The sequence below is a fragment of the Pinus tabuliformis genome, chromosome 2_1 (assembly GCF_031772625.1).
Source record: "Pinus tabuliformis cultivar Carrire ecotype Pingquan chromosome 2_1, CPIR1, whole genome shotgun sequence".
In the NCBI taxonomy this organism is placed as follows: Eukaryota; Viridiplantae; Streptophyta; class Pinopsida; order Pinales; family Pinaceae; genus Pinus; species Pinus tabuliformis.
The window spans coordinates 821,986,303-822,010,248 of NC_142299.1; the positions used below are offsets into that span (position 1 = coordinate 821,986,303).

Sequence of the window (23,946 nt, forward strand, 5' to 3'; positions counted from 1 at the left end):
TATATACATTATAAAAATGTTTATTGCCACACCTGTGAATACTAAATTCAGGATGGCTGCTGCACTGACACCTGATCTTTTTAAAAACTCCAGTATGCATCTGACACCCTCTCTCCCTCACCCTCTCTTTTTTATACGAAGATCTGCTGTTGTGCTCCTAACTTTCTTCTATGGGTATTAATTTTCGTTGTCAAGCCCAAGGTACTAACTCAAAGAACCAAATTTAACCTTAAGCAAAGCAGAAACTACTAGTAAAATGTTGAGGAAGTCATGCCAATGGTTGTTGACTTCCACAAAAAGGAATTTCGTTAAATATACGAAATATTAGTTCTTGGCTGAAATTCATCCAGCCAATAAAGGACATTGATACTACAAGAGTTAGGGAATTGCAATAAATCATTATTGAGAGAATCAAACCAAAAGAGTATAAGAATGCTCCTAGCTAGTTTAAGTTCAGTGGTTAAATATCATCCATGACAAGAGAATGTTCAGTGATGTATATGTTCCACTACTGCATATAATAAAAATTAAATAGTAAAAGATACATTAAGGCATAGTGATTTTACAAGTCAATGGTGCCAGACATTTTCCAGATTCTGTTGTAATTCCACACATAGCATCCAGATCTTCAGATGTCAATGATGATTGAACAGGCTGTCTGCGAAACCATGAAATTGGCATACTGCTTCTTAGTTTGAAATTCTCAATGTAATCATGAAAGGATGCTACACATTACTACAATTTTACAGCCAACCCCCATAAATCTACCATTGGATACAATACTGCTTTGATAATAAGATTGCTTGTGTGTAACACACAACAGAATAGCAGAAAAAAGGAAATAACAACAAAATAAAATATTAGAGCATAAAAGTTCCCCGAAACCAAAAATACCAACATGAAAGCCTTTACTGATATCCCTTAAAGAGATATGTAAATGTCATATAGTGTTATATAACAGTCCACTAGAAATACAGCCACAAAAGCATGACCCAGAATTCTCGATGAATGTTGTGCTGTGAATTCTCTTCAAGCTGTGTAGAGGCAGAGATAATCTATTTCGAAAATAAGCATGCTAGCTTTGTCATCTTTCGATGGCATGAATGCTGAGTGGGAGTAAGGTATCAAAGACCACAAGGATTTCCGACATTGATTATTAATGTAACTAACTACTCAATGGACATTTTAGAATTTATTTATAGTCTTTAAGTATTTTTACATTACACTTCAATAATTTTAGTACATTAATTTATAAGTAACCCAGTAACAAATGAAAAGTATGTTATGAGAAAGGAGTTAAGTAACCTCTCTTTCTCTCTCACATGCATTCAAATAAGAGATGAGATAAAATGGTTTTATTAATGTCCAACCATTGATCACCAATGTAGGTCAGACTAAAAGAGGTACATCCACTGTAAATGCAGTGCAGGAATGCGAAAGGAACTCCTAGATCAATACAGAGAGCAAAAAAGATAGAGAACTAGATGTCTAACTAAAAGAGACGCAATAATGAATGAAAATAATAGTGAATAATTCACCTAAGACTATGATTATGATCTTCAATGTGTCAAAGTCGGATCCCTCTTCCGACCACTTTCACTTCCAAGAAAAATAGATCAATATGTGATCTTCCTTTTTTCTTGGTGTTCCTTATGGCATGGTTAGGATGGACTTTTAGAGTTGGGGGCAGACAGGTCACAGGTACAGGTTGGTGTCATCAGCAGGCCCAGGGGCCTTTGGAGAGGTTCTGAGGAATCTTCATGAGGTCCGATGGCATTCGCTTGGTATATTCCATCATCCGCACAGTTTGCCTTTCATTCCATTGCATTCCTACAACCTTAAAAAAACAGAATTATTAATGGCCCTGACTCAATTAGTTACACTTAAGGTGGCATTTCGGGAGGAATACTTGGTAGAACACCTTAGTGTAATAGCTCATTGGAACCATAACGAGAAGATCTACAAGATGGGATAGTTAGAAGTGATTTTCAGTGGCCTGAAGAGGCATGGTGGCCAATTTACCATTTTCCCACATTAAAAAGAATATTTTAATTAAGGGAAATATGCTCAATAATTAAAATAATAATAAAATAGGAGTTTCTAGAGAGGTCCATCAAATCTATAAAAAGAGGGGGAGACCTTTAGAAGACATCTTGGATTTATGTTTTCTTCTTGTGGAGAGATTTGGGAACCTGGTTCTCTACATCAGCAGTAGCCCTAGGACAGAAACCCTCGGGTGATTTAGAGAGATTGGGCGAGCACCCATCTCCCCTTGGTGAATTCATCTAAAATTCACATAAGAGCTTAGTAGTGGCAATTCAGTTCAATTTTGGTGGAGGCCCAAGGTAGCATTGGATCAAGTTCTTGAGGCCAGTTCGATCTCAGCTATATCAGTGGTTTTGGCATGTAAAACCCCACTTTATATATTATAAATAAAGCTAAGATTTCCTTATGCTCATTATTGTTATTTGTAGTTCTATGTTGTCAAATTTTACATGGCAATCTTCTGTTTATGAATGGAAACTTTGTCTAAAGTATTTCTGAGTTAAATTTTCAAGAAAACTCCAAATTTTTGCATTTGGAATATTACACAATATACAATGACATACACCTATTTAAGGGTTATCTTTTTTAGACCTCGATCTAGCCTAGTGTCTACAAGGGACATGGCTCCCTTAACCTTCCTAAGAAACAATGCTTCTAGAGCCACTTCCAGGACATCAAGTCCAACATGCACCTCTGAGACATGATCATCAAAGCTACAATCCTCTAAGGCCCTAAGGTCCCATGGAGTAGCTTGCTTCAATCCAATGTTTTAAAACTCAAACTCGGACTCGGAATTGATTGAAAATCATTTCAGAGTTTGACTAGGGCTAGGACTGACTTTGATAGATCTGATTTTAGTGACTTGGTTTACTAAAAACTACATAAAATATTTAAGTTTTAACGAAAATAGTATATTTTAAATATTCCAAACCATTATAGACAAAATACGCAAAGTCTGTTCATGTATATACCTTTAAGGGTGATATATCAAAATGTCCTTGTTGACGACTAAAGTTGTATTTGAATATTTTTTGAAGACTACATGCCCAAAGAAAATTTCAGAGTATTCCCTCACTTTCAGATCATTCAGAGTTTTGGATTTGATCAGGGCCTTTTAAGCCCCTTCCTTCTCTCTCTCTTCATTTTGTACTCGGAATCCGCAACCCTGTGGGGATATTGTAAACATGATGTTAGCATGATGAATAAAGCCATGTAACAGGCCTAGGTATCTTAGGACTTTACTATCAAATGAGTTCAATCTAGAGAGTTTTTTTAATTAATTATTCATGTTTTTTAACACTGAATAACTAGTTGAGTTTTTTCTCCTAGAGGTACCCCCAAAGTTGGAGTGTGGCTTGATGGTAGAGCTTTGGGTGCGTCCTAGTGTCTAGAGTAAATGTATAATACCATGCTATAACATTTGTAAAATTTCGCGAAATTTGATTATGTCTAGGGGTCATTTTTTAATTATTAAAAATTTCCCAGACTCTTTATAAATTTTTATATACATAGAAATAACTAATGTCTAGAAAAGTTGTAGGGGGTATGAGTAATCAAAATTAGACTTCTACACCTCAAATTTCTACTAAGACACACTTTGGGTGTCATAAAATGTGTTTTTACACCTCAAAACCCACTTTTCCTAAGTCTACGCCCTAGGGGAAAATTATGTGCCATGGTTCAAGTTTGAATTCGGGTTTGGCAACGATTAAGCTCGATTCGAATTCGAATAATTTAATAAGGCTCGGACTGATATATATATTATTTTTCATTATTTTATGTTTCAATTTAATTTTATGTTATAATTTTGACATTTATATGTTATATATCTTTTATATAAACTTATTTTAAATTTATATATAACTATTTTTCAATATACATAATTTTAAATTTTAAGTTATTGTGTGTGTAGTTTGTTTTCATTATATTAAACTATAATTTAATTTCAAATTTTTATATATAAACTTGAAATTAAAATACAACTAACGATTATGAAAAAAACGTTAAGAACATATATTAAAATTAAAACCTAAGGTGTTGTCCCTTTTTGTTAAAATTGGCAACTAAGACCAAACTCCATGTAGGTCATCTTATTTATGGTAACTGATATTTTTCTTGGATCCCTCCCATCGAGAGGTGTGGGGTTGATCTAAAGATCATCCAATTTCAATAAGTATTCATGGAGTTATGAATTTATTTGTGTTATAAGACAATTCGTCAAGGTCGGCCAACAACCAAATAACCCACACATGTGCTCAACGTTTTAGTATAAAAGGAGGTGACTTGATAGTCATTTCTACACACACTTCACTCTTTATTTCTCTCCACTTGTTCTGGGTTTTAGTGGAAGAGAAATCTAGGAGAGGAAGCCCTAATGGAGATCACCATGGAAGGAACCTCTACGCTGCCCTAATGCAATCCTAAGCAGGATGCCCTAACATAGTCCTAAGAAGGAGCCTAGCCGCAGTCCAAGGAAGGAGATATAACACCGTGGACGAGGCCCTACTCACTGCCCTCATACGCAGGCCTATTATGCCCTAGCCTCAAGCCATTTCAAGTAACCACATTGCTGGAAGAAGGGCCAAGGATTTCTGCTATAGGAGGCCGAGTTCTAGGGTCGAGAAGGCAAGCAGCTAAGCTGTGTAAAGGAGGAACATAACGTTGTATGGAGAGGCCTAAACTTAGGCCTAATACTGTTGTCATAGAATACCCTAGACACAGTCATTCACTACCATACGCTATTCTAAATGACGTTTGTTCACACTTGTAGAGAGGTCAAGTTTGGAAAGGAGAATTCTGAATTACTGATTGTTTGAGGGCGGCAAAAGGTAAGGTAAGACTGTTTCGGAAGGTTGTTAGTGTGCGACAGAGGTTTGTGGTAGACCACAGGCATAGTCGCTCTGAAACAGGCCAGCGTGGAAGTGTTAGGGGATGTCATATGCTCAGAACAACAGCATGAGGAAGCAACCATCTACCTTGACTAGGCCGCAGTTCATTAAGGTTGTTCAAGGTATGTTTTGGGACATGATTGTTGGGTTGTAGGTTACAATGGGACAACAGCAAGCATGGTGCTGCAAACACAAATGGCATGACAGCAGCGATGACATCGAGCAACAATAACACATTGGGACAACGACATGGTACAACAATGCTTCAATGGGACAGCAACAACATGGTGTTGCAAACATAATTGGGACAGCAGCAAGCATGGTGCTGCAAACACAATGGGACAGCATGGTAAGCATGGTGTTGCAAACACAATGGGGCAACATGGCAAGCATGGTGCAGTAAGCACATTGGGACAACAGTATGGTAAGCAAGGTGCAGCAAGCACATGGTGGCAAGCATGGTGCAGCAAGCACATTGAGACAACAATGGTACATGATGCAATACAGTGATGGGTACAGTCATGGTTGGTAAAGCATGATGGGATGCAGCATGGTGCAGCACAGTGAGGTGCAACATGATGATGAGGAGCAACACAATGATAGGTGTCGCATGGTGATGGAGTCACCTAGGAGAATCATTTGAAGTAGCATGTCTTCAACTGAGTTCAGCTACCTCATGTATCATCTACTTAGAGATGATCTATGCTCTTATTTAGATAAGTCAAAATGTTGACTTCTGTTGTATATGTACTATCTCTCTCTCTCTCTGTTGAACTATTGAAGAACATATAAGAAGAATTGATCAAGGGTTCCCCACTTTGGGGTTTGTCCCTGGCTAGCGCCACATCTTGTGTCCTCTTGTCTTGGCTTGTCTTCTACAATCTATGTTTATGTTCTATCTTCAATTTACTTTAATGTTGATGTGATTGCTAATCTGAAAAAAGATATTAAGCTAACTGTGAAAATTGAAATAAATTGCTCTAAGCATAGAACATACCTAAAATTAACATGGTATCAAAGCTGAGGTGAAGACAAAGCCCAAGCAAGAGTGAAAGAGCAAGGCAGAGCAGTGCAGGGCATTGATGGCAGAGATAGTACAGTCGGAAGTATGGATCAACAGATGGAGTACTCCCTAGTTGAGAGGGAGTGTTAAAATTGGAAACTAGGGCAAACTCCATGTGAGTCTGTTATGAAACCAGCTCACAAAGTTATTTATGGCAGCTAATATTTTTCTTGGATCCCTTTCATCGAGAGGTGTAGGATTGATCTAAAGAACATCTGATTCCGATAAGTATTCATGGAGTTATGAATTTATTTGTGTTATAAGACAATTCATCAAGGTCAGCCAACAACCAAATAACCAACACGTGCTCAACGTTTTAGTATAAAAGGAGGTGACTTGATAGTCATTTCTAGACACGCTTCACTCTTGATTTCTCTCCACTTGTTTTGGGTTTTAGTGGAAGAGAAATCTAGGAGAGGAAGCCCTAATGGAGATCACCATGGAAGAAACCTCTATGCTACCTGTTGACCCCTACTGGTCAACTACCCATGCAGTGCACCCCGTTTTTCTTGACAGAAAGAAGCAGCACCTGATCAGCATGTCCGTGCCATCCTGCCATCATCAGCAGCTTGATCATTTCAGTGGTAAACCCAGTCTACATATATGAACTGTAAATAATCTTAGCAGACATGAAGTCATGTATGTAATTTGCCTAGGTGGACCTAACTTTCTGATGATAATCTACGTCCCGGAAGGTTTTTTGTCTCACCGATCCACGGATCGGCAGAGTTTTCCTTCAAACCTGACCCCAAAGCCGGGATTGATTTTGTCATTTGAACTTTAGGAGAATCCTAGTGTGTTGATCTGCTAGATTATCGTTGTGTCGCAGAGCTGGGTGATTTATGAGGGTCTGTATTAAATGGGTTTGTCCCTTAAGATGTAATTTTGTAAAAGTCATGATGTAATGTGTCCTGAGGGTCGAGAAATGTTTTAAATCCCCTCATGAGTCCTAAGTCCTAGGTCCTAGGTGATGTTTCCGAAAGGCTTAGTTCAGTGATCCATTTTAAAATGATTTAAAAAATTAAAAAATGAATAAAAATATTAAAATAATAAAAAATTAAAAATGAAGCAAAAACCCTAACTAATAAAATAATAATATTTTAAGTTAATAAATCGACGGATGAGATCAAGAGATGTCTTGATCCTCATCAACGGTCGAGATCATTTCTACATGGATCACTCGAACTAGCCGTTAGGATCATTTCCTTTATATAGGGTCTTAGGGAGTCATTTGAGATCATCTGATCTGTGAGTCTGTACTGAAAAGCTCTCTTGTAATCTGATTTTCTGGTTAATAAAAAGACTTTGGGGTCCAAATCGTGTTGGTGTTGCTCTCTGGAATTGCTGTGAGATCTTTAATTTTCTGCATATTTCAGTTTTCAGCCATTAATCATAGCTTGTTTTTAGAGTAGTGTGAGCACAGGTATCTTGTTCACCTGCTAGGGTTTGAGGGCTGCTAGGGTTTCTGAAATAATGGCAGGTATCTCCATTATTTCCTGAGATCTAGCAGCTTTCTCTCTCTCTTTACTGATGGTTGCTTGAGATGTGCAGGAAAACATTTTTTGAAGGAAATTTTGTGGGCATTCGGGGAAGTTCTCGGCTGAACCAGCCAACTCCCGCAAGCACTTTCTGTGCAGAGCCCAGCTAATTGTTCCCTGGGTTAATCTGTTAAAGTTTATTTTCTGTTTTACATTGAGAGATTTTCTTTCTGTTCACAGTGAAGTTCAAAATTTCTGATATTTCGAAAATATTACTGCTGTTATTGCTAAATCTGGCATTTCAGGGGCCACAAATCTGTAAATTTATTTGTTGTCTTAGGGTTTCAAATTTTTCTGTTCTAGGGTTACAATTTCTTTATTAGGGTTTTAAAGCTTTTGTTCTGTACAGTTTTTCATTAGGGTTTTCGGTCTTTGTTTCGTTAGGGTTTTATTTCCTTGAAATTGCAGGCTCTTCATCAAGACTGCCATCTTTTTATTGTTGCAGGAGTCATTCTGCGTAATCCCATCAAGCAACAATTTATCTATGTTCTGAAAAGCATCATGTGGTCCAGACTGGGGGTGTAGCACCATGCATTTTAGAGGATCCTGCTTGACATCCACATGAGACTGCGTAGCCAGGCTGTAGAGTTCATCTGAACAGATTGCACCCACCCATTTTCTCAAGGATGATGCGTCACAGACAGATCTCATGATGTGATTGCAGATTCGCTGCATATTTAACTGTGGCAGATTTATTTTTTCTGAGCCGTCAGTCGCACAGCAAATGGCGTAATTTATACGCTGGATTTTTGGGCAGAGAAGCACGCAGAGAGAAGGGCGTGATCAGTGAAAGCTGCCACTACATTCATGCAAGAAACTCCTTAAATCGCCGCCATCACCTGAGCATCACGTTATTTGTTTTATGGGCCAGACAATACGAAGATCTCAGCGTTGATTCTCAACGTGTGTATGTATCCATGCACAGAGAAAAGGGCGTGACTACGTACGGCCGACGAATAAATTTTTTTTAGTGCTCAGCATGCCCAGGGTCGTCCCGCGGGCCTGTCGAACGCTTCACCTGAGCATCACGTTATTTATGGGCCAAGCATCTTCTGTGAAAGCGCTGAGGGTATAATTTCGCTGCTCCCTCTATTCCATCACCGGCAGCTATTCGGTGAGAGAGATCCAGGTAACGCATTTTTTTGGCATTCAGGGTGAACTGTATGTGCATAGCTCTCCGCCGATCGACTGTGCATCAACCATTCCGCTCCAGCTGAAATACACGTCAAACCAGCAAGGTAAGCAAATCTGTTTTGAAGTACTCTAACGTGAAGATCGATCGAGGCGTCTGTGTGTTTCCTTTCGGGCATACGTTTTGATTTTCGGCCGGCTAGGGTTCATGGTAATACCTGTCCTCTTTCCCGACTTTTTTCTTGGCTGTAGTTTGACGCATTTTCGATTTTTCCTTTATTTTCATGTTATAACCTTTAGAGATAGCGTAGCTTAGTTTCTTTGTTTTTTGTATTTTTTTTAGATTTTAATTTCATTAAGTATAGATTCATAAAAATGAAAAATCGTAAAAAATATTTTGGTTTTTAGTTTTAGTTTTGTATAGTTTTATTTTATTCTATGTTTTAGTTTTTAATGTTTTAGATTAATTTTGTAAAAGATTTTATTTAGTTTTTTTAGACTTAGGTTTATTTTCTTTGTATAGTTTTCATTATGTAGATTTTATTTTAATGTTTTAGATTTAGTATTAGAATAGATTTTAAATTTTAAATTTTTTAGATTTTTTTCATTTTTATAACATGGAAAAATAAAAAAAAAACAAAAATTTGAAAAAGATTTAAAAAACTTTGAAAAAATAAAAATTTTTTGTGGAAAATTATTTTTGCGATATTCAGTTATTATCATGTATATCTTTCATACTGGGATCTAAGTTTTCAAGCTGAAATGCGAAATTGATATCTGGTTAATGGTTTATAATTCTCGTGGTATTTTAAGGCATTTATCTGTTAAAATTTTCAGTTGCTGGATATCGTTTTGGTCATTCTAAGAGCATTGTAATTTCGCTGATGATAAATGATTGTTGTTCATGGTCCATATCTTTTTTATATCATTTAACAAGTAATCGTTTTAACCACAATCTCTTAAGGCACTGGTCTATTAAATCTATAAACCCATCGAGCCCTTTCTATATCGTCTCTCGTGTTTCCCAACCAACTGGTCGACAGTTGGCCTCATCATCTCACAGGGACTACCCCCCTTAGCCGCGGGAAACAGGGTTAAACGGAGGGATCGGGGATCAGAGTGACAGCCCCCGGTCTGAGCGTTGTCGTGTCATTCTGCGCGACAACATTTTTGGCGCCGTTGCCGGGGACAGAGTTTTTCTGTTCCTGGAGTTTCATCGACATTCAGCTTCTCATCTTCTCATCTCTTATTTGAGCTGGCAGATTCAAATATTTTGGCATCTTTTCATCACATATCAGCAACATCTCTTCGGTTTTGTTTCTTGTTTGGGTGGCGACTCCATTTTTTCTTATTTTTTCCCAGACAAGAATCTTTCCTCATATCTGCTTGTGGTTACTTTTTGGATCCTAGAATCAGATTCGTTGTTCAAGTGGCGACTCCACTTCTCTCATCTCTTAATTTTCTTGAGCAGAAATCTCTTTCTATCATCCATTTCATCCCTTGCTGTTCATCATGGATTATTCATGTAAGCCATGTCATTTTACTAATAATCTCCATGATCTTCCGAAAGAGGCCATTTCTAAATTACTTAAGTTCTCGGGTGATGATCTGGTCACTGTTAAACATCATTTAAACATATTTACTTGTGTAAAGATCTTGTATTGTAGATTTCCTCAATATAATCATGAAGACTTCAAGATGCGTCTATTTGTCCATTCTTTAGAGGGTGATGCCTTGAATTGGTTTAATAATTTTCCTAATGATTTTTTCACTTCTTTACAAGACATTCTCGATGCTTTTAAAGATAGATATGATAGTCCAAACAGCTTGCCTTCTACCTCTAAAACTGTGCAAAAAGAAGAAAGTACTCATATTAAAGGTCAAGCTGTTGAAGAAAGTTTTCAGGATCAGAATGTGTCATCCACCGGAAATATTGTAGATCAAGTTCATGATAGTGAAAAATCAGGGACAAATAATAGTGAAAGGGAAGAACAAAAGCAAATTATACAAGATCTAATGATGCTGGTAAGAAACATGGAAAGCAATCAAACTAGTCTTATCAATGATGTTAAAACTTTAGGCACCCACCTGGAAAAACGTAATAGGGAGTTGGAGGTCACGCAAAATCAGCATGCTAAGGAAATTGAGGCCATGAAAATTAAGTATGAAACAGAAATTAGAAGCATGCAAAACAAGATGTCAGTCTTAGAGGAAAATATGGTGACCATGAAAGCTGATCATGATAAGGAAATTGACTCTATGACATTCAATCATAACAATCAGTTGGCTGACATGCAAGCGAAACATAAAGAAGAAATAAATTTCATGCAACATTGCTTGATGGACATAGAGGAAAAGAATGATAAAATGATAAAACACATGAAAGAACACCATGCCATACAAATCAGTACTATAAGGGATGAATGCTCTGGTCAGATGGATGCCATTAGAATACAAGTTCAAAAGATTCAACAATGGTCGGATGATAAGAGAAACCAGGAGCCTTCTTATTTGCCGCAGCAAGTTCCATCATACTATGAGGAGGTCATTAGGTGGATAATTGAAGGTGATCCAGATAAGCTTAAGAATGATAAAGATCAGATGCGGGCTAAAGAGAGACATATCACGCATACTTCATCTAATAGTTTCGAGACGGAAAGTTCCAGCTCATCAGTAATTCATCCTGCCAGAAAGAAAAAGCGCAAGAGGAAGAAAATGAGAAGAAGATTTGACGCATCAGACGGCCGCGAGCAGATTGATTTTCGGATAGGAAGAAGTCCTACCATATGCAAAATGGGACATGGCACATCCGACAAGCAGCCGACAGATTTGCCTGAAAGCAGGCAAATGCTCAGTATGCACTATATTGAAAACATCTGATGCCGTAGGGCATCCTTTGTATCGTATTTCTAACCCTACTCCTTCTTTTCTCCGCATTTTCGTTTCTGTTTTAGATAGTTAATAAATGAAGAGCTTTTATCTTTATTGTGCTTAACGTATATGCTGATTTTTGGATGGACGCTACTTATTTTTGTGTTGTATGGATGCAGATTCTGGATTCTCACATTCCTGCAAGCAGCGACGTGTCCCCAAGTAGAGCCAGATGTTGACCCCTACTGGTCAACTACCCATGCAGTGCACCCCGTTTTTCTTGACAGAAAGAAGCAGCACCTGATCAGCATGTCCGTGCCATCCTGCCATCATCAGCAGCTTGATCATTTCAGTGGTAAACCCAGTCTACATATATGAACTGTAAATAATCTTAGCAGACATGAAGTCATGTATGTAATTTGCCTAGGTGGACCTAACTTTCTGATGATAATCTACGTCCCGGAAGGTTTTTTGTCTCACCGATCCACGGATCGGCAGAGTTTTCCTTCAAACCTGACCCCAAAGCCAGGATTGATTTTGTCATTTGAACTTTAGGAGAATCCTAGTGTGTTGATCTGCTAGATTATCGTTGTGTCGCAGAGCTGGGTGATTTATGAGGGTCTGTATTAAATGGGTTTGTCCCTTAAGATGTAATTTTGTAAAAGTCATGATGTAATGTGTCCTGAGGGTCGAGAAATGTTTTAAATCCCCTCATGAGTCCTAAGTCCTAGGTCCTAGGTGATGTTTCCGAAAGGCTTAGTTCAGTGATCCATTTTAAAATGATTTAAAAAATTAAAAAATGAATAAAAATATTAAAATAATAAAAAATAATAAAAAATTAAAAATGAAGCAAAAACCCTAACTAATAAAATAATAATATTTTAAGTTAATAAATCGACGGATGAGATCAAGAGATGTCTTGATCCTCATCAACGGTCGAGATCATTTCTACATGGATCACTCGAACTAGCCGTTAGGATCATTTCCTTTATATAGGGTCTTAGGGAGTCATTTGAGATCATCTGATCTGTGAGTCTGTACTGAAAAGCTCTCTTGTAATCTGATTTTCTGGTTAATAAAAAGACTTTGGGGTCCAAATCGTGTTGGTGTTGCTCTCTGGAATTGCTGTGAGATCTTTAATTTTCTGCATATTTCAGTTTTCAGCCATTAATCATAGCTTGTTTTTAGAGTAGTGTGAGCACAGATATCTTGTTCACCTGCTAGGGTTTGAGGGCTGCTAGGGTTTCTGAAATAATGGCAGGTATCTCCATTATTTCCTGAGATCTAGCAGCTTTCTCTCTCTCTTTGCTGATGGTTGCTTGAGATGTGCAGGAAAACATTTTTTGAAGGAAATTTTGTGGGCGTTCGGGGAAGTTCTCGGCTGAACCAGCCAACTCCCGCAAGCACTTTCTGTGCAGAGCCCAGCTGATTGTTCCCTGGGTTAATCTGTTAAAGTTTATTTTCTGTTTTACATTGAGAGATTTTCTTTCTGTTCACAGTGAAGTTCAAAATTTCTGATATTTCGAAAATATTACTGCTGTTATTGCTAAATCTGGCATTTCAGGGGCCACAAATCTGTAAATTTATTTTTTGTCTTAGGGTTTCAAATTTTTCTGTTCTAGGGTTACAATTTCTTTATTAGGGTTTTAAAGCTTTTGTTCTGTACAGTTTTTCATTAGGGTTTTCGGTCTTTGTTTCGTTAGGGTTTTATTTCCTTGAAATTGCAGGCTCTTCATCAAGACTGCCATCTTTTTATTGCTGCAGGAGTCATTCTGCGTAATCCCATCAAGCAACAATTTATCTATGTTCTGAAAAGCATCATGTGGTCCAGACTGGGGGTGTAGCACCATGCATTTTAGAGGATCCTGCTTGACATCCACATGAGACTGCGTAGCCAGGCTGTAGAGTTCATCTGGACAGATTGCACCCACCCATTTTCTCAAGGATGATGCGTCACAGACAGATCTCATGATGTGATTGCAGATTCGCTGCATATTTAACTGTGGCAGATTTATTTTTTCTGAGCCGTCAGTCGCACAGCAAATGGCGTAATTTATACGCTGGATTTTTGGGCAGAGAAGCACGCAGAGAGAAGGGCGTGATCAGTGAAAGCTGCCACTGCATTCATGCAAGAAACTCCTTAAATCGCCGCCATCACCTGAGCATCACGTTATTTGTTTTATGGGCCAGACAATGCGAAGATCTCAGCGTTGATTCTCAACGTGTGTATGTATCCATGCACAGAGAAAAGGGCGTGACTACGTACGGCCGACGAATAAATTTTTTTTAGTGCTCAGCATGCCCAAGGTCGTCCCGCGGGCCTGTCGAACGCTTCACCTGAGCATCACGTTATTTATGGGCCAAGCATCTTCTGTGAAAGCGCTGAGGGTATAGTTTCGCTGCTCCCTCTATTCCATCACCGGCAGCTATTCGGTGAGAGAGATCCAGGTAACGCATTTTTTCGGCATTCAGGGTGAACTGTATGTGCATAGCTCTCCGCCGATCGACTGTGCATCAACCATTCCGCTCCAGCTGAAATACACGTCAAACCAGCAAGGTAAGCAAATCTGTTTTGAAGTACTCTAACGTGAAGATCGATCGAGGCGTCTGTGTGTTTCCTTTCGGGCATACGTTTTGATTTTCGGCCGGCTAGGGTTCATGGTAATCCCTGTCCTCTTTCCCGACTTTTTTCTTGGCTGTAGTTTGACGCATTTTCGATTTTTCCTTTATTTTCATGTTATAACCTTTAGAGATAGCGTAGCTTAGTTTCTTTGTTTTTTGTATTTTTTTTAGATTTTAATTTCATTAAGTATAGATTCATAAAAATGAAAAATCGTAAAAAATATTTTGGTTTTTAGTTTTAGTTTTGTATAGTTTTATTTTATTCTATGTTTTAGTTTTTAATGTTTTAGATTAATTTTGTAAAAGATTTTATTTAGTTTTTTTAGACTTAGGTTTATTTTCTTTGTATAGTTTTCATTATGTAGATTTTATTTTAATGTTTTAGATTTAGTATTAGAATAGATTTTAAATTTTAAATTTTTTAGATTTTTTTTCATTTTTATAACATGGAAAAATAAAAAAAATAAAAAATTTGAAAAAGATTTAAAAAACTTTGAAAAAATAAAAATTTTTTGTGGAAAATTATTTTTGCGATATTCAGTTATTATCATGTATATCTTTCATACTGGGATCTAAGTTTTCAAGCTGAAATGCGAAATTGATATCTGGTTAATGGTTTATAATTCTCGTGGTATTTTAAGGCATTTATCTGTTAAAATTTTCAGTTGCTGGATATCGTTTTGGTCATTCTAAGAGCATTGTAATTTCGCTGATGATAAATGATTGTTGTTCATGGTCCATATCTTTTTTATATCATTTAACAAGTAATCGTTTTAACCACAATCTCTTAAGGCACTGGTCTATTAAATCTCTAAACCCATCGAGCCCTTTCTATATCGTCTCTCGTGTTTCCCAACCAACTGGTCGACAGTTGGCCTCATCATCTCACAGGGACTACCCCCCTTAGCCGCGGGAAACAGGCTTAAACGGAGGGATCGGGGATCAGAGTGACAGCCCCCGGTCTGAGCGTTGTCGTGTCATTCTGCGCGACAACACTACCCTAACACAGTCCTAAGGACGATGCCCTAACGTAGTCCTAAGAGGGAGCCTAGCCACAGTCCAAGGATGGAGATATAACATGGTGGAGGAGGCCCTATTCACTGCCCTCATACGCAAGCCTATGATGCCCTAGACGCAAGCCTATGATGCCCTAGCCGCAGGCCATTTCAGGTGACCACATTGTTGGAAGAAGGGCCGAGGATTTCTGCTATAGGAGGCCGAGTTCTAGGGCCGAGAAGGCAAGCAGCTAGGTTGTGTAAAGGAGGAACATAATGTTGTATGGAGAGGCCTAAACGTAGGCCTAATGCTGCTGTCCTAGAATACCCTAGACGCAGTCATTCACTGCCATACACTATTCTAAATGAGGTTTGTTCACACTTGCAGAGAGGCCAAATTTGGAAAGGAGAATTACGGGTTATTTGAGGGCAGCAAAAGGTAAGGTAAGACTATTTCAGAAGGCTGTTAGTGTGTAGCAAAGATCTGTGGTAGACCACAGGCCTAGCCACTCCGAAACAGGCCAGCGTGGAAGTGTTAGGGGCTGCCATATGCTCAGAACAACAGCATAAGAAGGCAACCATCTACCTTGACTAGGCCGCAGTTCATTAAGGTTGTTCAAGGTATGTTTTGGGACATGATTGTTGGGTTGTTGCAGGTTACAATGGGACAACAGCAAGCACGGTGCTGCAAACACAAATGGCATGACGGCAGCTATGACATCGAGCAGCAATAACACATTGAGACAGCGACATGGTACAGCAATGCTACATTGGGGCAGAAAGCATGGTACTGCAAATTGGGACAGCAACATGGTACAACAATGCTTCAATGGGATAGCAACAAGCATGGTGCTGCAAACACAATTGGGACCGCATCATGGTACAACAATGGGACAACAGCAGGCATGCTACTGCAAACACAATGGGACAGCATGGTAAGCATGGTGTTGCAAACACAATGGGGCAACGTGGCAAACATGGTGTAGTAAGCACATTGGGACAATAGTATGGTAAGCAAGGTGCAGCAAGCACATGGTGGAAAGCATGGTGCAGCAAGCACATTGAGACATGATGCAGTACAGTGATGGGTACAATCATGATTGGTAAAGAATGATGGGATGCAGCATGGTGCAGCACAATGAGGTGCAACATGATGATGAGGAGCAACACAATGATAGGTGTCGCATGGTGATGGAGTCACCTAGGAGAATCAGTTGAAGCAGCATGTATTCAACTAAATTCAGCTACCTCATGTATCATCTACTTAGAGATCATCTATGCTCTTATTTAGATAAGTCAAAATGTTGACTTCTGTTGTATATGTACTATCTCTCTCTCTCTGTTGAACTATTGAAGAACATACAAGAAGAATTGATCAAGGGTTTCCCCACATTGGGGTTTGTCCCTGGATAGCACCACATCTTGTGTCCTCTTGTCTTGGCTTGTCTTTTGCAATCTATGTTTATGTTCTTTCTGTAATTTACTTTAATGTTGATGTGATTGCTAATCTGGAAAATATATTGAGCTAACTGTGAATATTAGAGTAATCAAAGTTATTATATCTAAAGATTAGAGTAATTAATAGTTAGTTATAAAAATTATTAAATATATATATCTAGCTATATTTATTCAAATATAAGTCAAAGGGATTGTTCCATATACTAATAAATATTAAATTAATTATAAACTAAATTAATTTTAAATAATAGTTATTTAAAATTAATTTTAAATTATAAACTAAATTAATTTTAAATAATAGTTCTATGCTTTAGAGCAATTTTACTTCAATTCCTTTATTAGCCCAGTATCAATATTCGTACTAGCAATCACATCAACATGATAGTAAAATGCAGATAGAACATAAACATAAATAGTAGAAGACAAGCCAAGACAAGAGGACACAAGATGTGGCACCAACAAGGAACAAACCCCAATGTGGGGAAACCCTTGATCAATTCTTCTTATATTTTTCAATAGTTCAATAGAGAGAGATAGTACAATTTACAAATCTGATAATTTATAACAATGGCAAAAGAACCCTAACCAGAAAAGCCAACGATGGTCAAACAGGGTAGATTTGACCCTCAACAAATTGGTCAACTTCGGCCTCCAAACAGCAAGATGAATCACCCCTCAAAACAGAGCAAAATCAACCCAGTCAAATCTAGTCAAACAGCCAACCTGTAATCAGCCCTAGCTGTAGTCAACGTTGGCCAAATTGAACGTTTGACCTCGATTTTTGTGCCCAAAAGTCTAGCCTGCCCAAACAGAAATACCTCACCCAAAAATGCAGTCAAACAGGTCAATGTTGCTAGTCAACACATGGTCGAACTGTCCCAAAATCTCAGTCAACGCCCAAAACATAAATTTCATCCTCCTTTCCTTCGCACATGTGAGAGAGAAAGCTACCCAGAAATGTGTACCCAATCAATGAGGAGAGAGAGATGTGTGAGGATGAGTGTGTCCAAATGAGACTAAGGCATCATGTATTTATAGCAAATGTTGAGGATGAATAGACGTGACTGTTGGGCTTTTGAGCCTACATAAGTTTGTTGTCCGACCTTGACAATTTGTCCTTTATCAAACTAAATTCATAACTTCATTTGTACATGTCGGAATCGGATGATCTTTAGATCAATCAATCCTACACCTCTCGGAGAGAAAACAAGAAAAATATCAGCGGTCATAAATAAGATGACACATGTGGAGTTTGGCCCTAGTTTCCAATTTTAACACTCCCTCTCAACTAGGGAGAACTCCATCTGCTAATCCATCCACCAATCTGTACTATCTCTACCACCAATGCACTTCTCTGCTCTGCTAAACTATGTAGAAGAAGAAGTGATCGAGAATGTATCATACCATTCTCTACTAACATGAAGTCAATCCCAATAAAAAGAGTGTCTTATACCACTCTTACTGACCCGAAGTCAATTCCAATCAAAAGAGAGTGTCTCATACCACTCTTACTGACCCGAAGTCAGTTCCAATTGATCCTAGATCAATATCAGTCGTCCTAGCATAGGGAGTATGATAGTACACGATGCGTCCATCGGTAGTACTATGTCCCTATCCTCATTTCCCTACTCATTGGCCAGATGAGAGGTACTTCCCATGAGTCCCATATTACATGGGTAGGATGTCTCAACAGGACAAGGATGAACCACTCATAATGCCTACATGTCACCAAGGGGTATCACAGGGGAAGGTTGAACCACTCACCCTATACACAGCAAACCACTAGGGGAACACTGAACCACTCACCCTATGGTTGCTCATCACTCCAAGAAGTAACCCAAGCCCCCGGAACTCCCAGAGCTCAATGTCCATCTCATACAGGACCCTCATAAGAGGGTCTCTCCACGACTCCAAGCCGTTCTCGGAAGGCCAAGAATTTGACCTTCCCCAGGGGCTTTGTCGGAATATCGGCAACCTATTCATCAGTCCCAATGTGATGGAGCCTTATTGCTCCTCGTTGTACCATATCTCGGATAAAGTGTTACCTAATATCTATATGGTTGGAGCGATCATGAAACACGGGATTCTCTGATAATCGAATCCCACTCTAGTTGTCGCAAAGGATCACAGCGGTATCCAGCACATGTCCAAACAGCTCATTGAAGAGCTTCCTCAACCAGACAGCGTCACAGGAGGCCATACTAGCAACTATGTATTCGGCCTCAGCGATCGTCAACGCAACTGATTTCTGCTTCCTGCTCATCTATGATATCGAAGCAGAACCCAAATTAAAACAACATCCAGAAGTGCTCTTGCAATCCACCACACTGCCAACCCAATCAGCATCAGAATAATCATGCAGCCTCACATTTCCGACAGTGTATCTCAGTCCATGAATGATTGTGCCCTGAAGATATCTTAGAAGATTCTTGGCAGCAACCCAATGTATATGATGAGGCTCAACCATGTATTGGCTCAACGTGTTAAATGCAAAACATATGTCTGGACGAGAGTTCACTAAGGACACCAATGCTCCTATGAGTTGACGATACTAAGAAGCATTTCCAAATTCAGGTCCAGCAGCACTACCACATAACTTCTTAAAGTTAAGTTCCATCGGAGTAGTCACGCGCTTGCAGTCCACCAACCCAAATTTTGCCAATATCTTCACAACATATTTTCCTTGAGAGAGGAAAATTTCGCCTGACTTTTGCCAGACCTCCAACATTAGGAAATAGTGCATCGGTCCTATGTCCTTCATCTCAAATTTAGAAGCCAACTCCCTCTTAAATTTGTGAATGAGAGGGTATGCACTTGTCAGAAAGAGGTCATCCACATAAAATACCAGAATGAGAGGTTTATCATTTTAAACCTTAAAGTAAAGGTTCAGATCTTCCTCACTTCTAGTGAATCCCAACGTCATCAGATAGCTATAGATCCTCTCATACCAAGCCTGGGGTGCTTGCTTCAATCCATAGAAGTCTTTCTTCAACATGCATACATAAGATTCCCAGTCATGAACCTCAAACCCCTCGGGTTGTTCCACATAGACTTCCTCTTTGATCGAACCATGCAAGAAAGCAGTCTTTACATCCATTTGAAGTAGATTCCATCCTTGTGAAGCAACAAGGGCTATGATCGAGCGGATGGTGGTGTATCAGGCAACAAGTGCAAATATCTCATTGTAATCTACACCTTCCTTTTGAGAGAAGCCTCGAACAACAAAGCAAGCCTTGAACTTTTCTTCACTACCATTAGCTCCATGCTTGATTTTAAAGAGCTACTTGGAGGTGACAACCGATTTGTCCTGAGGTCTAGGGACCACATCCCAGACATCATTCTTCATAATTGACTCGTACTCTTCATTCATAGCATCCCTCCATACTTGTTGCTTCACAGCTTCTTCGAATGATGAAGACTCATTTTGAATGATAGTGTTCATGACGGTCAAGTATCCTTGATACCTGTTCGGCTTGTTGCTTTCACAGAAAGTTCCCCTTGGTGCAATGTGTCTCTCGACATCTTCAAGAGTCTCCCTAAGCCATGAGGGTCTCCTCTTGGAGGAGGAAGGCTCATGAGGATCTATAGGATCCATAGGTTCATCAACATCAGGCATCATTTCGTCCTCTTTTTCACCCTGATTTCCGGTGTCAGCTTCTTTGTCCTTCCTTAAGATAGGAAGGGTGTTGATCTTCCTAAGGGCCATATCTTTGTTGAAGGTGACATCATAACTTATCTCAACTTCCTTTTGACCAGCCATATAAATTCTATATGCCTTGGAATTTTCACTATAGCCCACAAAGATACCTTTCTTCCCAGATGCACCCAATTTGCATCCTTTCTCTTTCAGCATATGAAAATATATGGGACTTCCAAAAATTCTAAAATGAGAGACATTGGGTTTCTTACCAGTGAACAATTCTTCAGGAATCTTGGAGTCCAATGTTGGATGAGGGCATCGGTTTTGTACATACACAGCGATATTTGCAGCTTCAGCACATAGAAACTTTGGAAGGCCTTGATCATAAAGCATGGCATGAACAACTTCTACGATAGAGCGATTCTTCCTTTCAACCACACCATTCTGCTCGGGGGTGTATGGTGTTGTAGTCTCCCTCTTAATGCCAACTTCTCTGCAATAATCTTGGAATTCATTGGATTGGTACTCAGTCCCATTATCAGTCCTCATTATCTTGTTTTCTTCTCGGATTGGTTTTTGATAAAGGCTTTGAAGTGTCGGAACCAGTTGAACACTTCATCCTTCTTCTTCAAGAAATCTAGGTCTTGCGAGAATAATCATCTGTAAATGTGAGATAATATAAGTATCCCCCCAAAGAGTTTACGGGCATCATACCAGATATGTCGAAGTGGATCAATTGCACTATATCCGTGGTCTTGTTATTACTTGAGGGGAATGGTCCTCTTGTAAGTTTTCCCTTCGGCACATCCCGAACATACACCTTCATGCTCTACTTTGAACTCGGTCATACCTGTCACCATCTGTCTCACATCGGATAGGGCCTTATAATGAAGATGGGAAAACCTCCAGTGCCATAGTTCAAATTGTAGAGATGTGTCACAAGACATGGTTCCCAATGGACTTCCTCCAACTTCATAGAAAATGTCAACCTGAACCCAAGAGTAAAAGCATCTTTAAAAATTCTTTTCTAAACACGTACCTTTCCATTGATAAAATCCACCTTGAATCCTTTGTCTTCCATTGTCGAAATGGACACCAAGTTCTTCTTAAGATCGGGTACATATAGCACTTACAAATGAATAGTGTTACCTTGATTCAATTGAAGGGTAATATTCCCTACTCCCTTCACGTGATAGGTGGCATCGTCTCCAAGGATGATCTCCAAGTTTGTCTCCCTTTCTATCAGATTAGAGAGGGCTTCCTTGTATTCGGTGAAGTGCCTTGAGGCACCACTATCTATCAATCAATTTCCCAAAGTATCAGGAGGAGAGGCAATGGAGAGGGCCGATATAAGATAGTACTATTTTTTCTTATTGTTAACAACATTTGATTCTTCATACCTAGAGTTCTTGATTTCTTGGAGGGTTGACCATTTCCTTGATGTCCCGCATTCCTTTTTCCTTTGCCATTGGACCTGCCATTCCTTTGATTGTTGTTGTTGAAGTTGCCCCTAGAATGATTCTGATCATCATCATGCGATGTGTCTCTTCTATTTGGACACTCCCTTGCATAGTGGCCAAACTTATTACAAACAAAAAACTTGTCCTTCCTTCCTCCTTTAGATCCAGGCTTTCCATGGAAATGACCTCTAGACCTTGCATTATTTCTCCTTTTGGCATGCGCGGAGAATGCAGTGAGGTTGCTTCTATTAGAAGGCATTTCTTGGTCCACCATTCTTGTTTTTTCTTAAATGCATCTCGACATCAATTCTTCAAACCCTGGAATTCGATCATTGTTGAGTACGGTGGTTCTAAATACATACCACTTAGGTGAGAGTCCTTCAAGGGTGGTGAGAGTAAGTTCCTTGTTAGGAATGACTTCTCCAATCGAGAGTAGATCATTCTTGATCTCAATAATCCTCAAGAAATAGGATTGAATGTCTTCGTCCTTGCCCTTCTTAATATCCTTCAACTTATTCTTGAGAAATAAAATTTGATTAGTATCACTAACCTTGAACATGTTGACCAACTTGTCGTAGATCTCCTTGGAGTTGTTCAATTCCGAGATGTATGCCACCAGATGCTTGTCAATGGAGTCCCTGATAGTCTTCTTTGCTTTGACTTCAGCCCTATTATACTTGGTCCTTGCAGCAGCCGGTACATTTGAAGGAGGCTCAGGGATTTTACCCTGCACATAATCCATCACTTCTTTTTCTTCCAAGGCCAAATCAAGAGACATCTTCCATCCATGATAGTCAGATTTATCATGGAGCTTGTCTTCAGCTGAAAAGTAGGATGAGGAACCCATTGAGCCTTTTGTCCTTGTCCAACTACCTTTGGTGATTGCTCTTTCACTCTTTCTTGGGTTTTGTCTTCACCTCAGCTCCGATTCCATGTTAATTTTAGGCAACAATGATATGTTCTATGCTTTATAGCAATTTTATTTCAATTTCTCTATTAGCCCAATATCAATATCCATATTAGCAATCACATCAACATGATAGTAAAATGCAAATAGAACATAAACATAAACAGTAGAAGACAAGCCAAGACAAGAGGACACAAGATGTGGCACCAACCAAGGACAAACCTTAATGTGGGGAAACCCTTGATCAATTCTTCTTATAGTCTTCAACAGATCAGCAGAGAGAAATAGTACAATTTACAAATCTGATAATTTATAACAGCAACAAAAAAGCCCTAACCAACTAAGTCAACGTTGGTCAAACATGGCAGATTTGACACTCAATAAATTGGTCTACTTCAGTCAACTTCGGCCTCCAAACAACAGATGAATCAGCCCTCAAAACAACCCAAAATCAGCCCAGTCAAATTTGGTCAACCAACCAACCTACGGTCAGCCCTAGCTGTAGTCAACGCTAGTCAAAGTCAACGTTTGACCTAGATTTTTATGCCTAGAAGTGAGGCCTGCCCAAAAAGAAATACCGCACCCAAAAACGCAGTCAAACAGGTCAACAATGTTGGTCAACACAGGGTCAAACTATCCCATAATCCCAGTCAAAGCAGTCAACGCCCAAAACATAAATTTCGTCGTCCTTTCCTTCGCACGTGTGAGAGAGAAAGCTGCCCAGAAATGCGTACCCAATCAATGAGGGGGGAGAGAGAGATGTGTGAGGATAAGTGTGTCCAAATGAGGCTAAGGCATCATGTATTTATAGCAAACGTTGAGGATGAATAGACGTGATTGTTGGGCTTCTGAGCATACATAAGTTTGCTAGGCGACCTTGACAATTTGTCCATAATCAAAATACATTCATAGCTTCATTTGTACATGTCAGAATCGGATGATCTTTAGATCAATCCTACACTTCTCGGAGAGAGGAATACAAGAAAAATATCAATTGTCATAAATAAGATGACCCATGTGGAGCTTGGACCTAGTTGCCAATTTTAACAATAATAATTAGTTAAACAAAGAGGCATGTTTCTACGGACATGCCTATTTGTGAAAGGGTACTTACCTGGCTATATATACAAGACCCTCATTCTCATTGTATCATCATTGTTCATACAATTATATATAATAATGTGTATCCTCAATGGATATTTTCATATTCCAAGTCTTCTGGAGTATTGAACAAGAAGTACGAACTTTGTTCATTTCATTGGTATCAGAGTTGTTTGATCCTTTGGACGCTCACTGCTAAAGAGAACCAGTTTGATCCGGCCTTTGG

At 39.0% G+C, this 23,946-nt stretch overlaps 1 protein-coding gene across 4 annotated transcripts in view; it reads right to left on the minus strand.

Moving 5' to 3' along the window:
- Window positions 1–23,946, minus strand: part of LOC149203174 (SCA7 domain-containing protein SELMODRAFT_431321-like) — a 325,301-nt gene that overhangs the window by 105,525 nt on the left and 195,830 nt on the right. For all 4 annotated transcript variants that reach the window (XM_089403358.1, XM_089403357.1, XM_089403356.1 and 1 more), the window contains one exon: window positions 567–658. In XM_089403358.1, coding sequence (XP_089259484.1) covers window positions 567–658 — 92 coding nt within the window. The remainder of the gene's footprint in view (window positions 1–566; window positions 659–23,946) is intronic.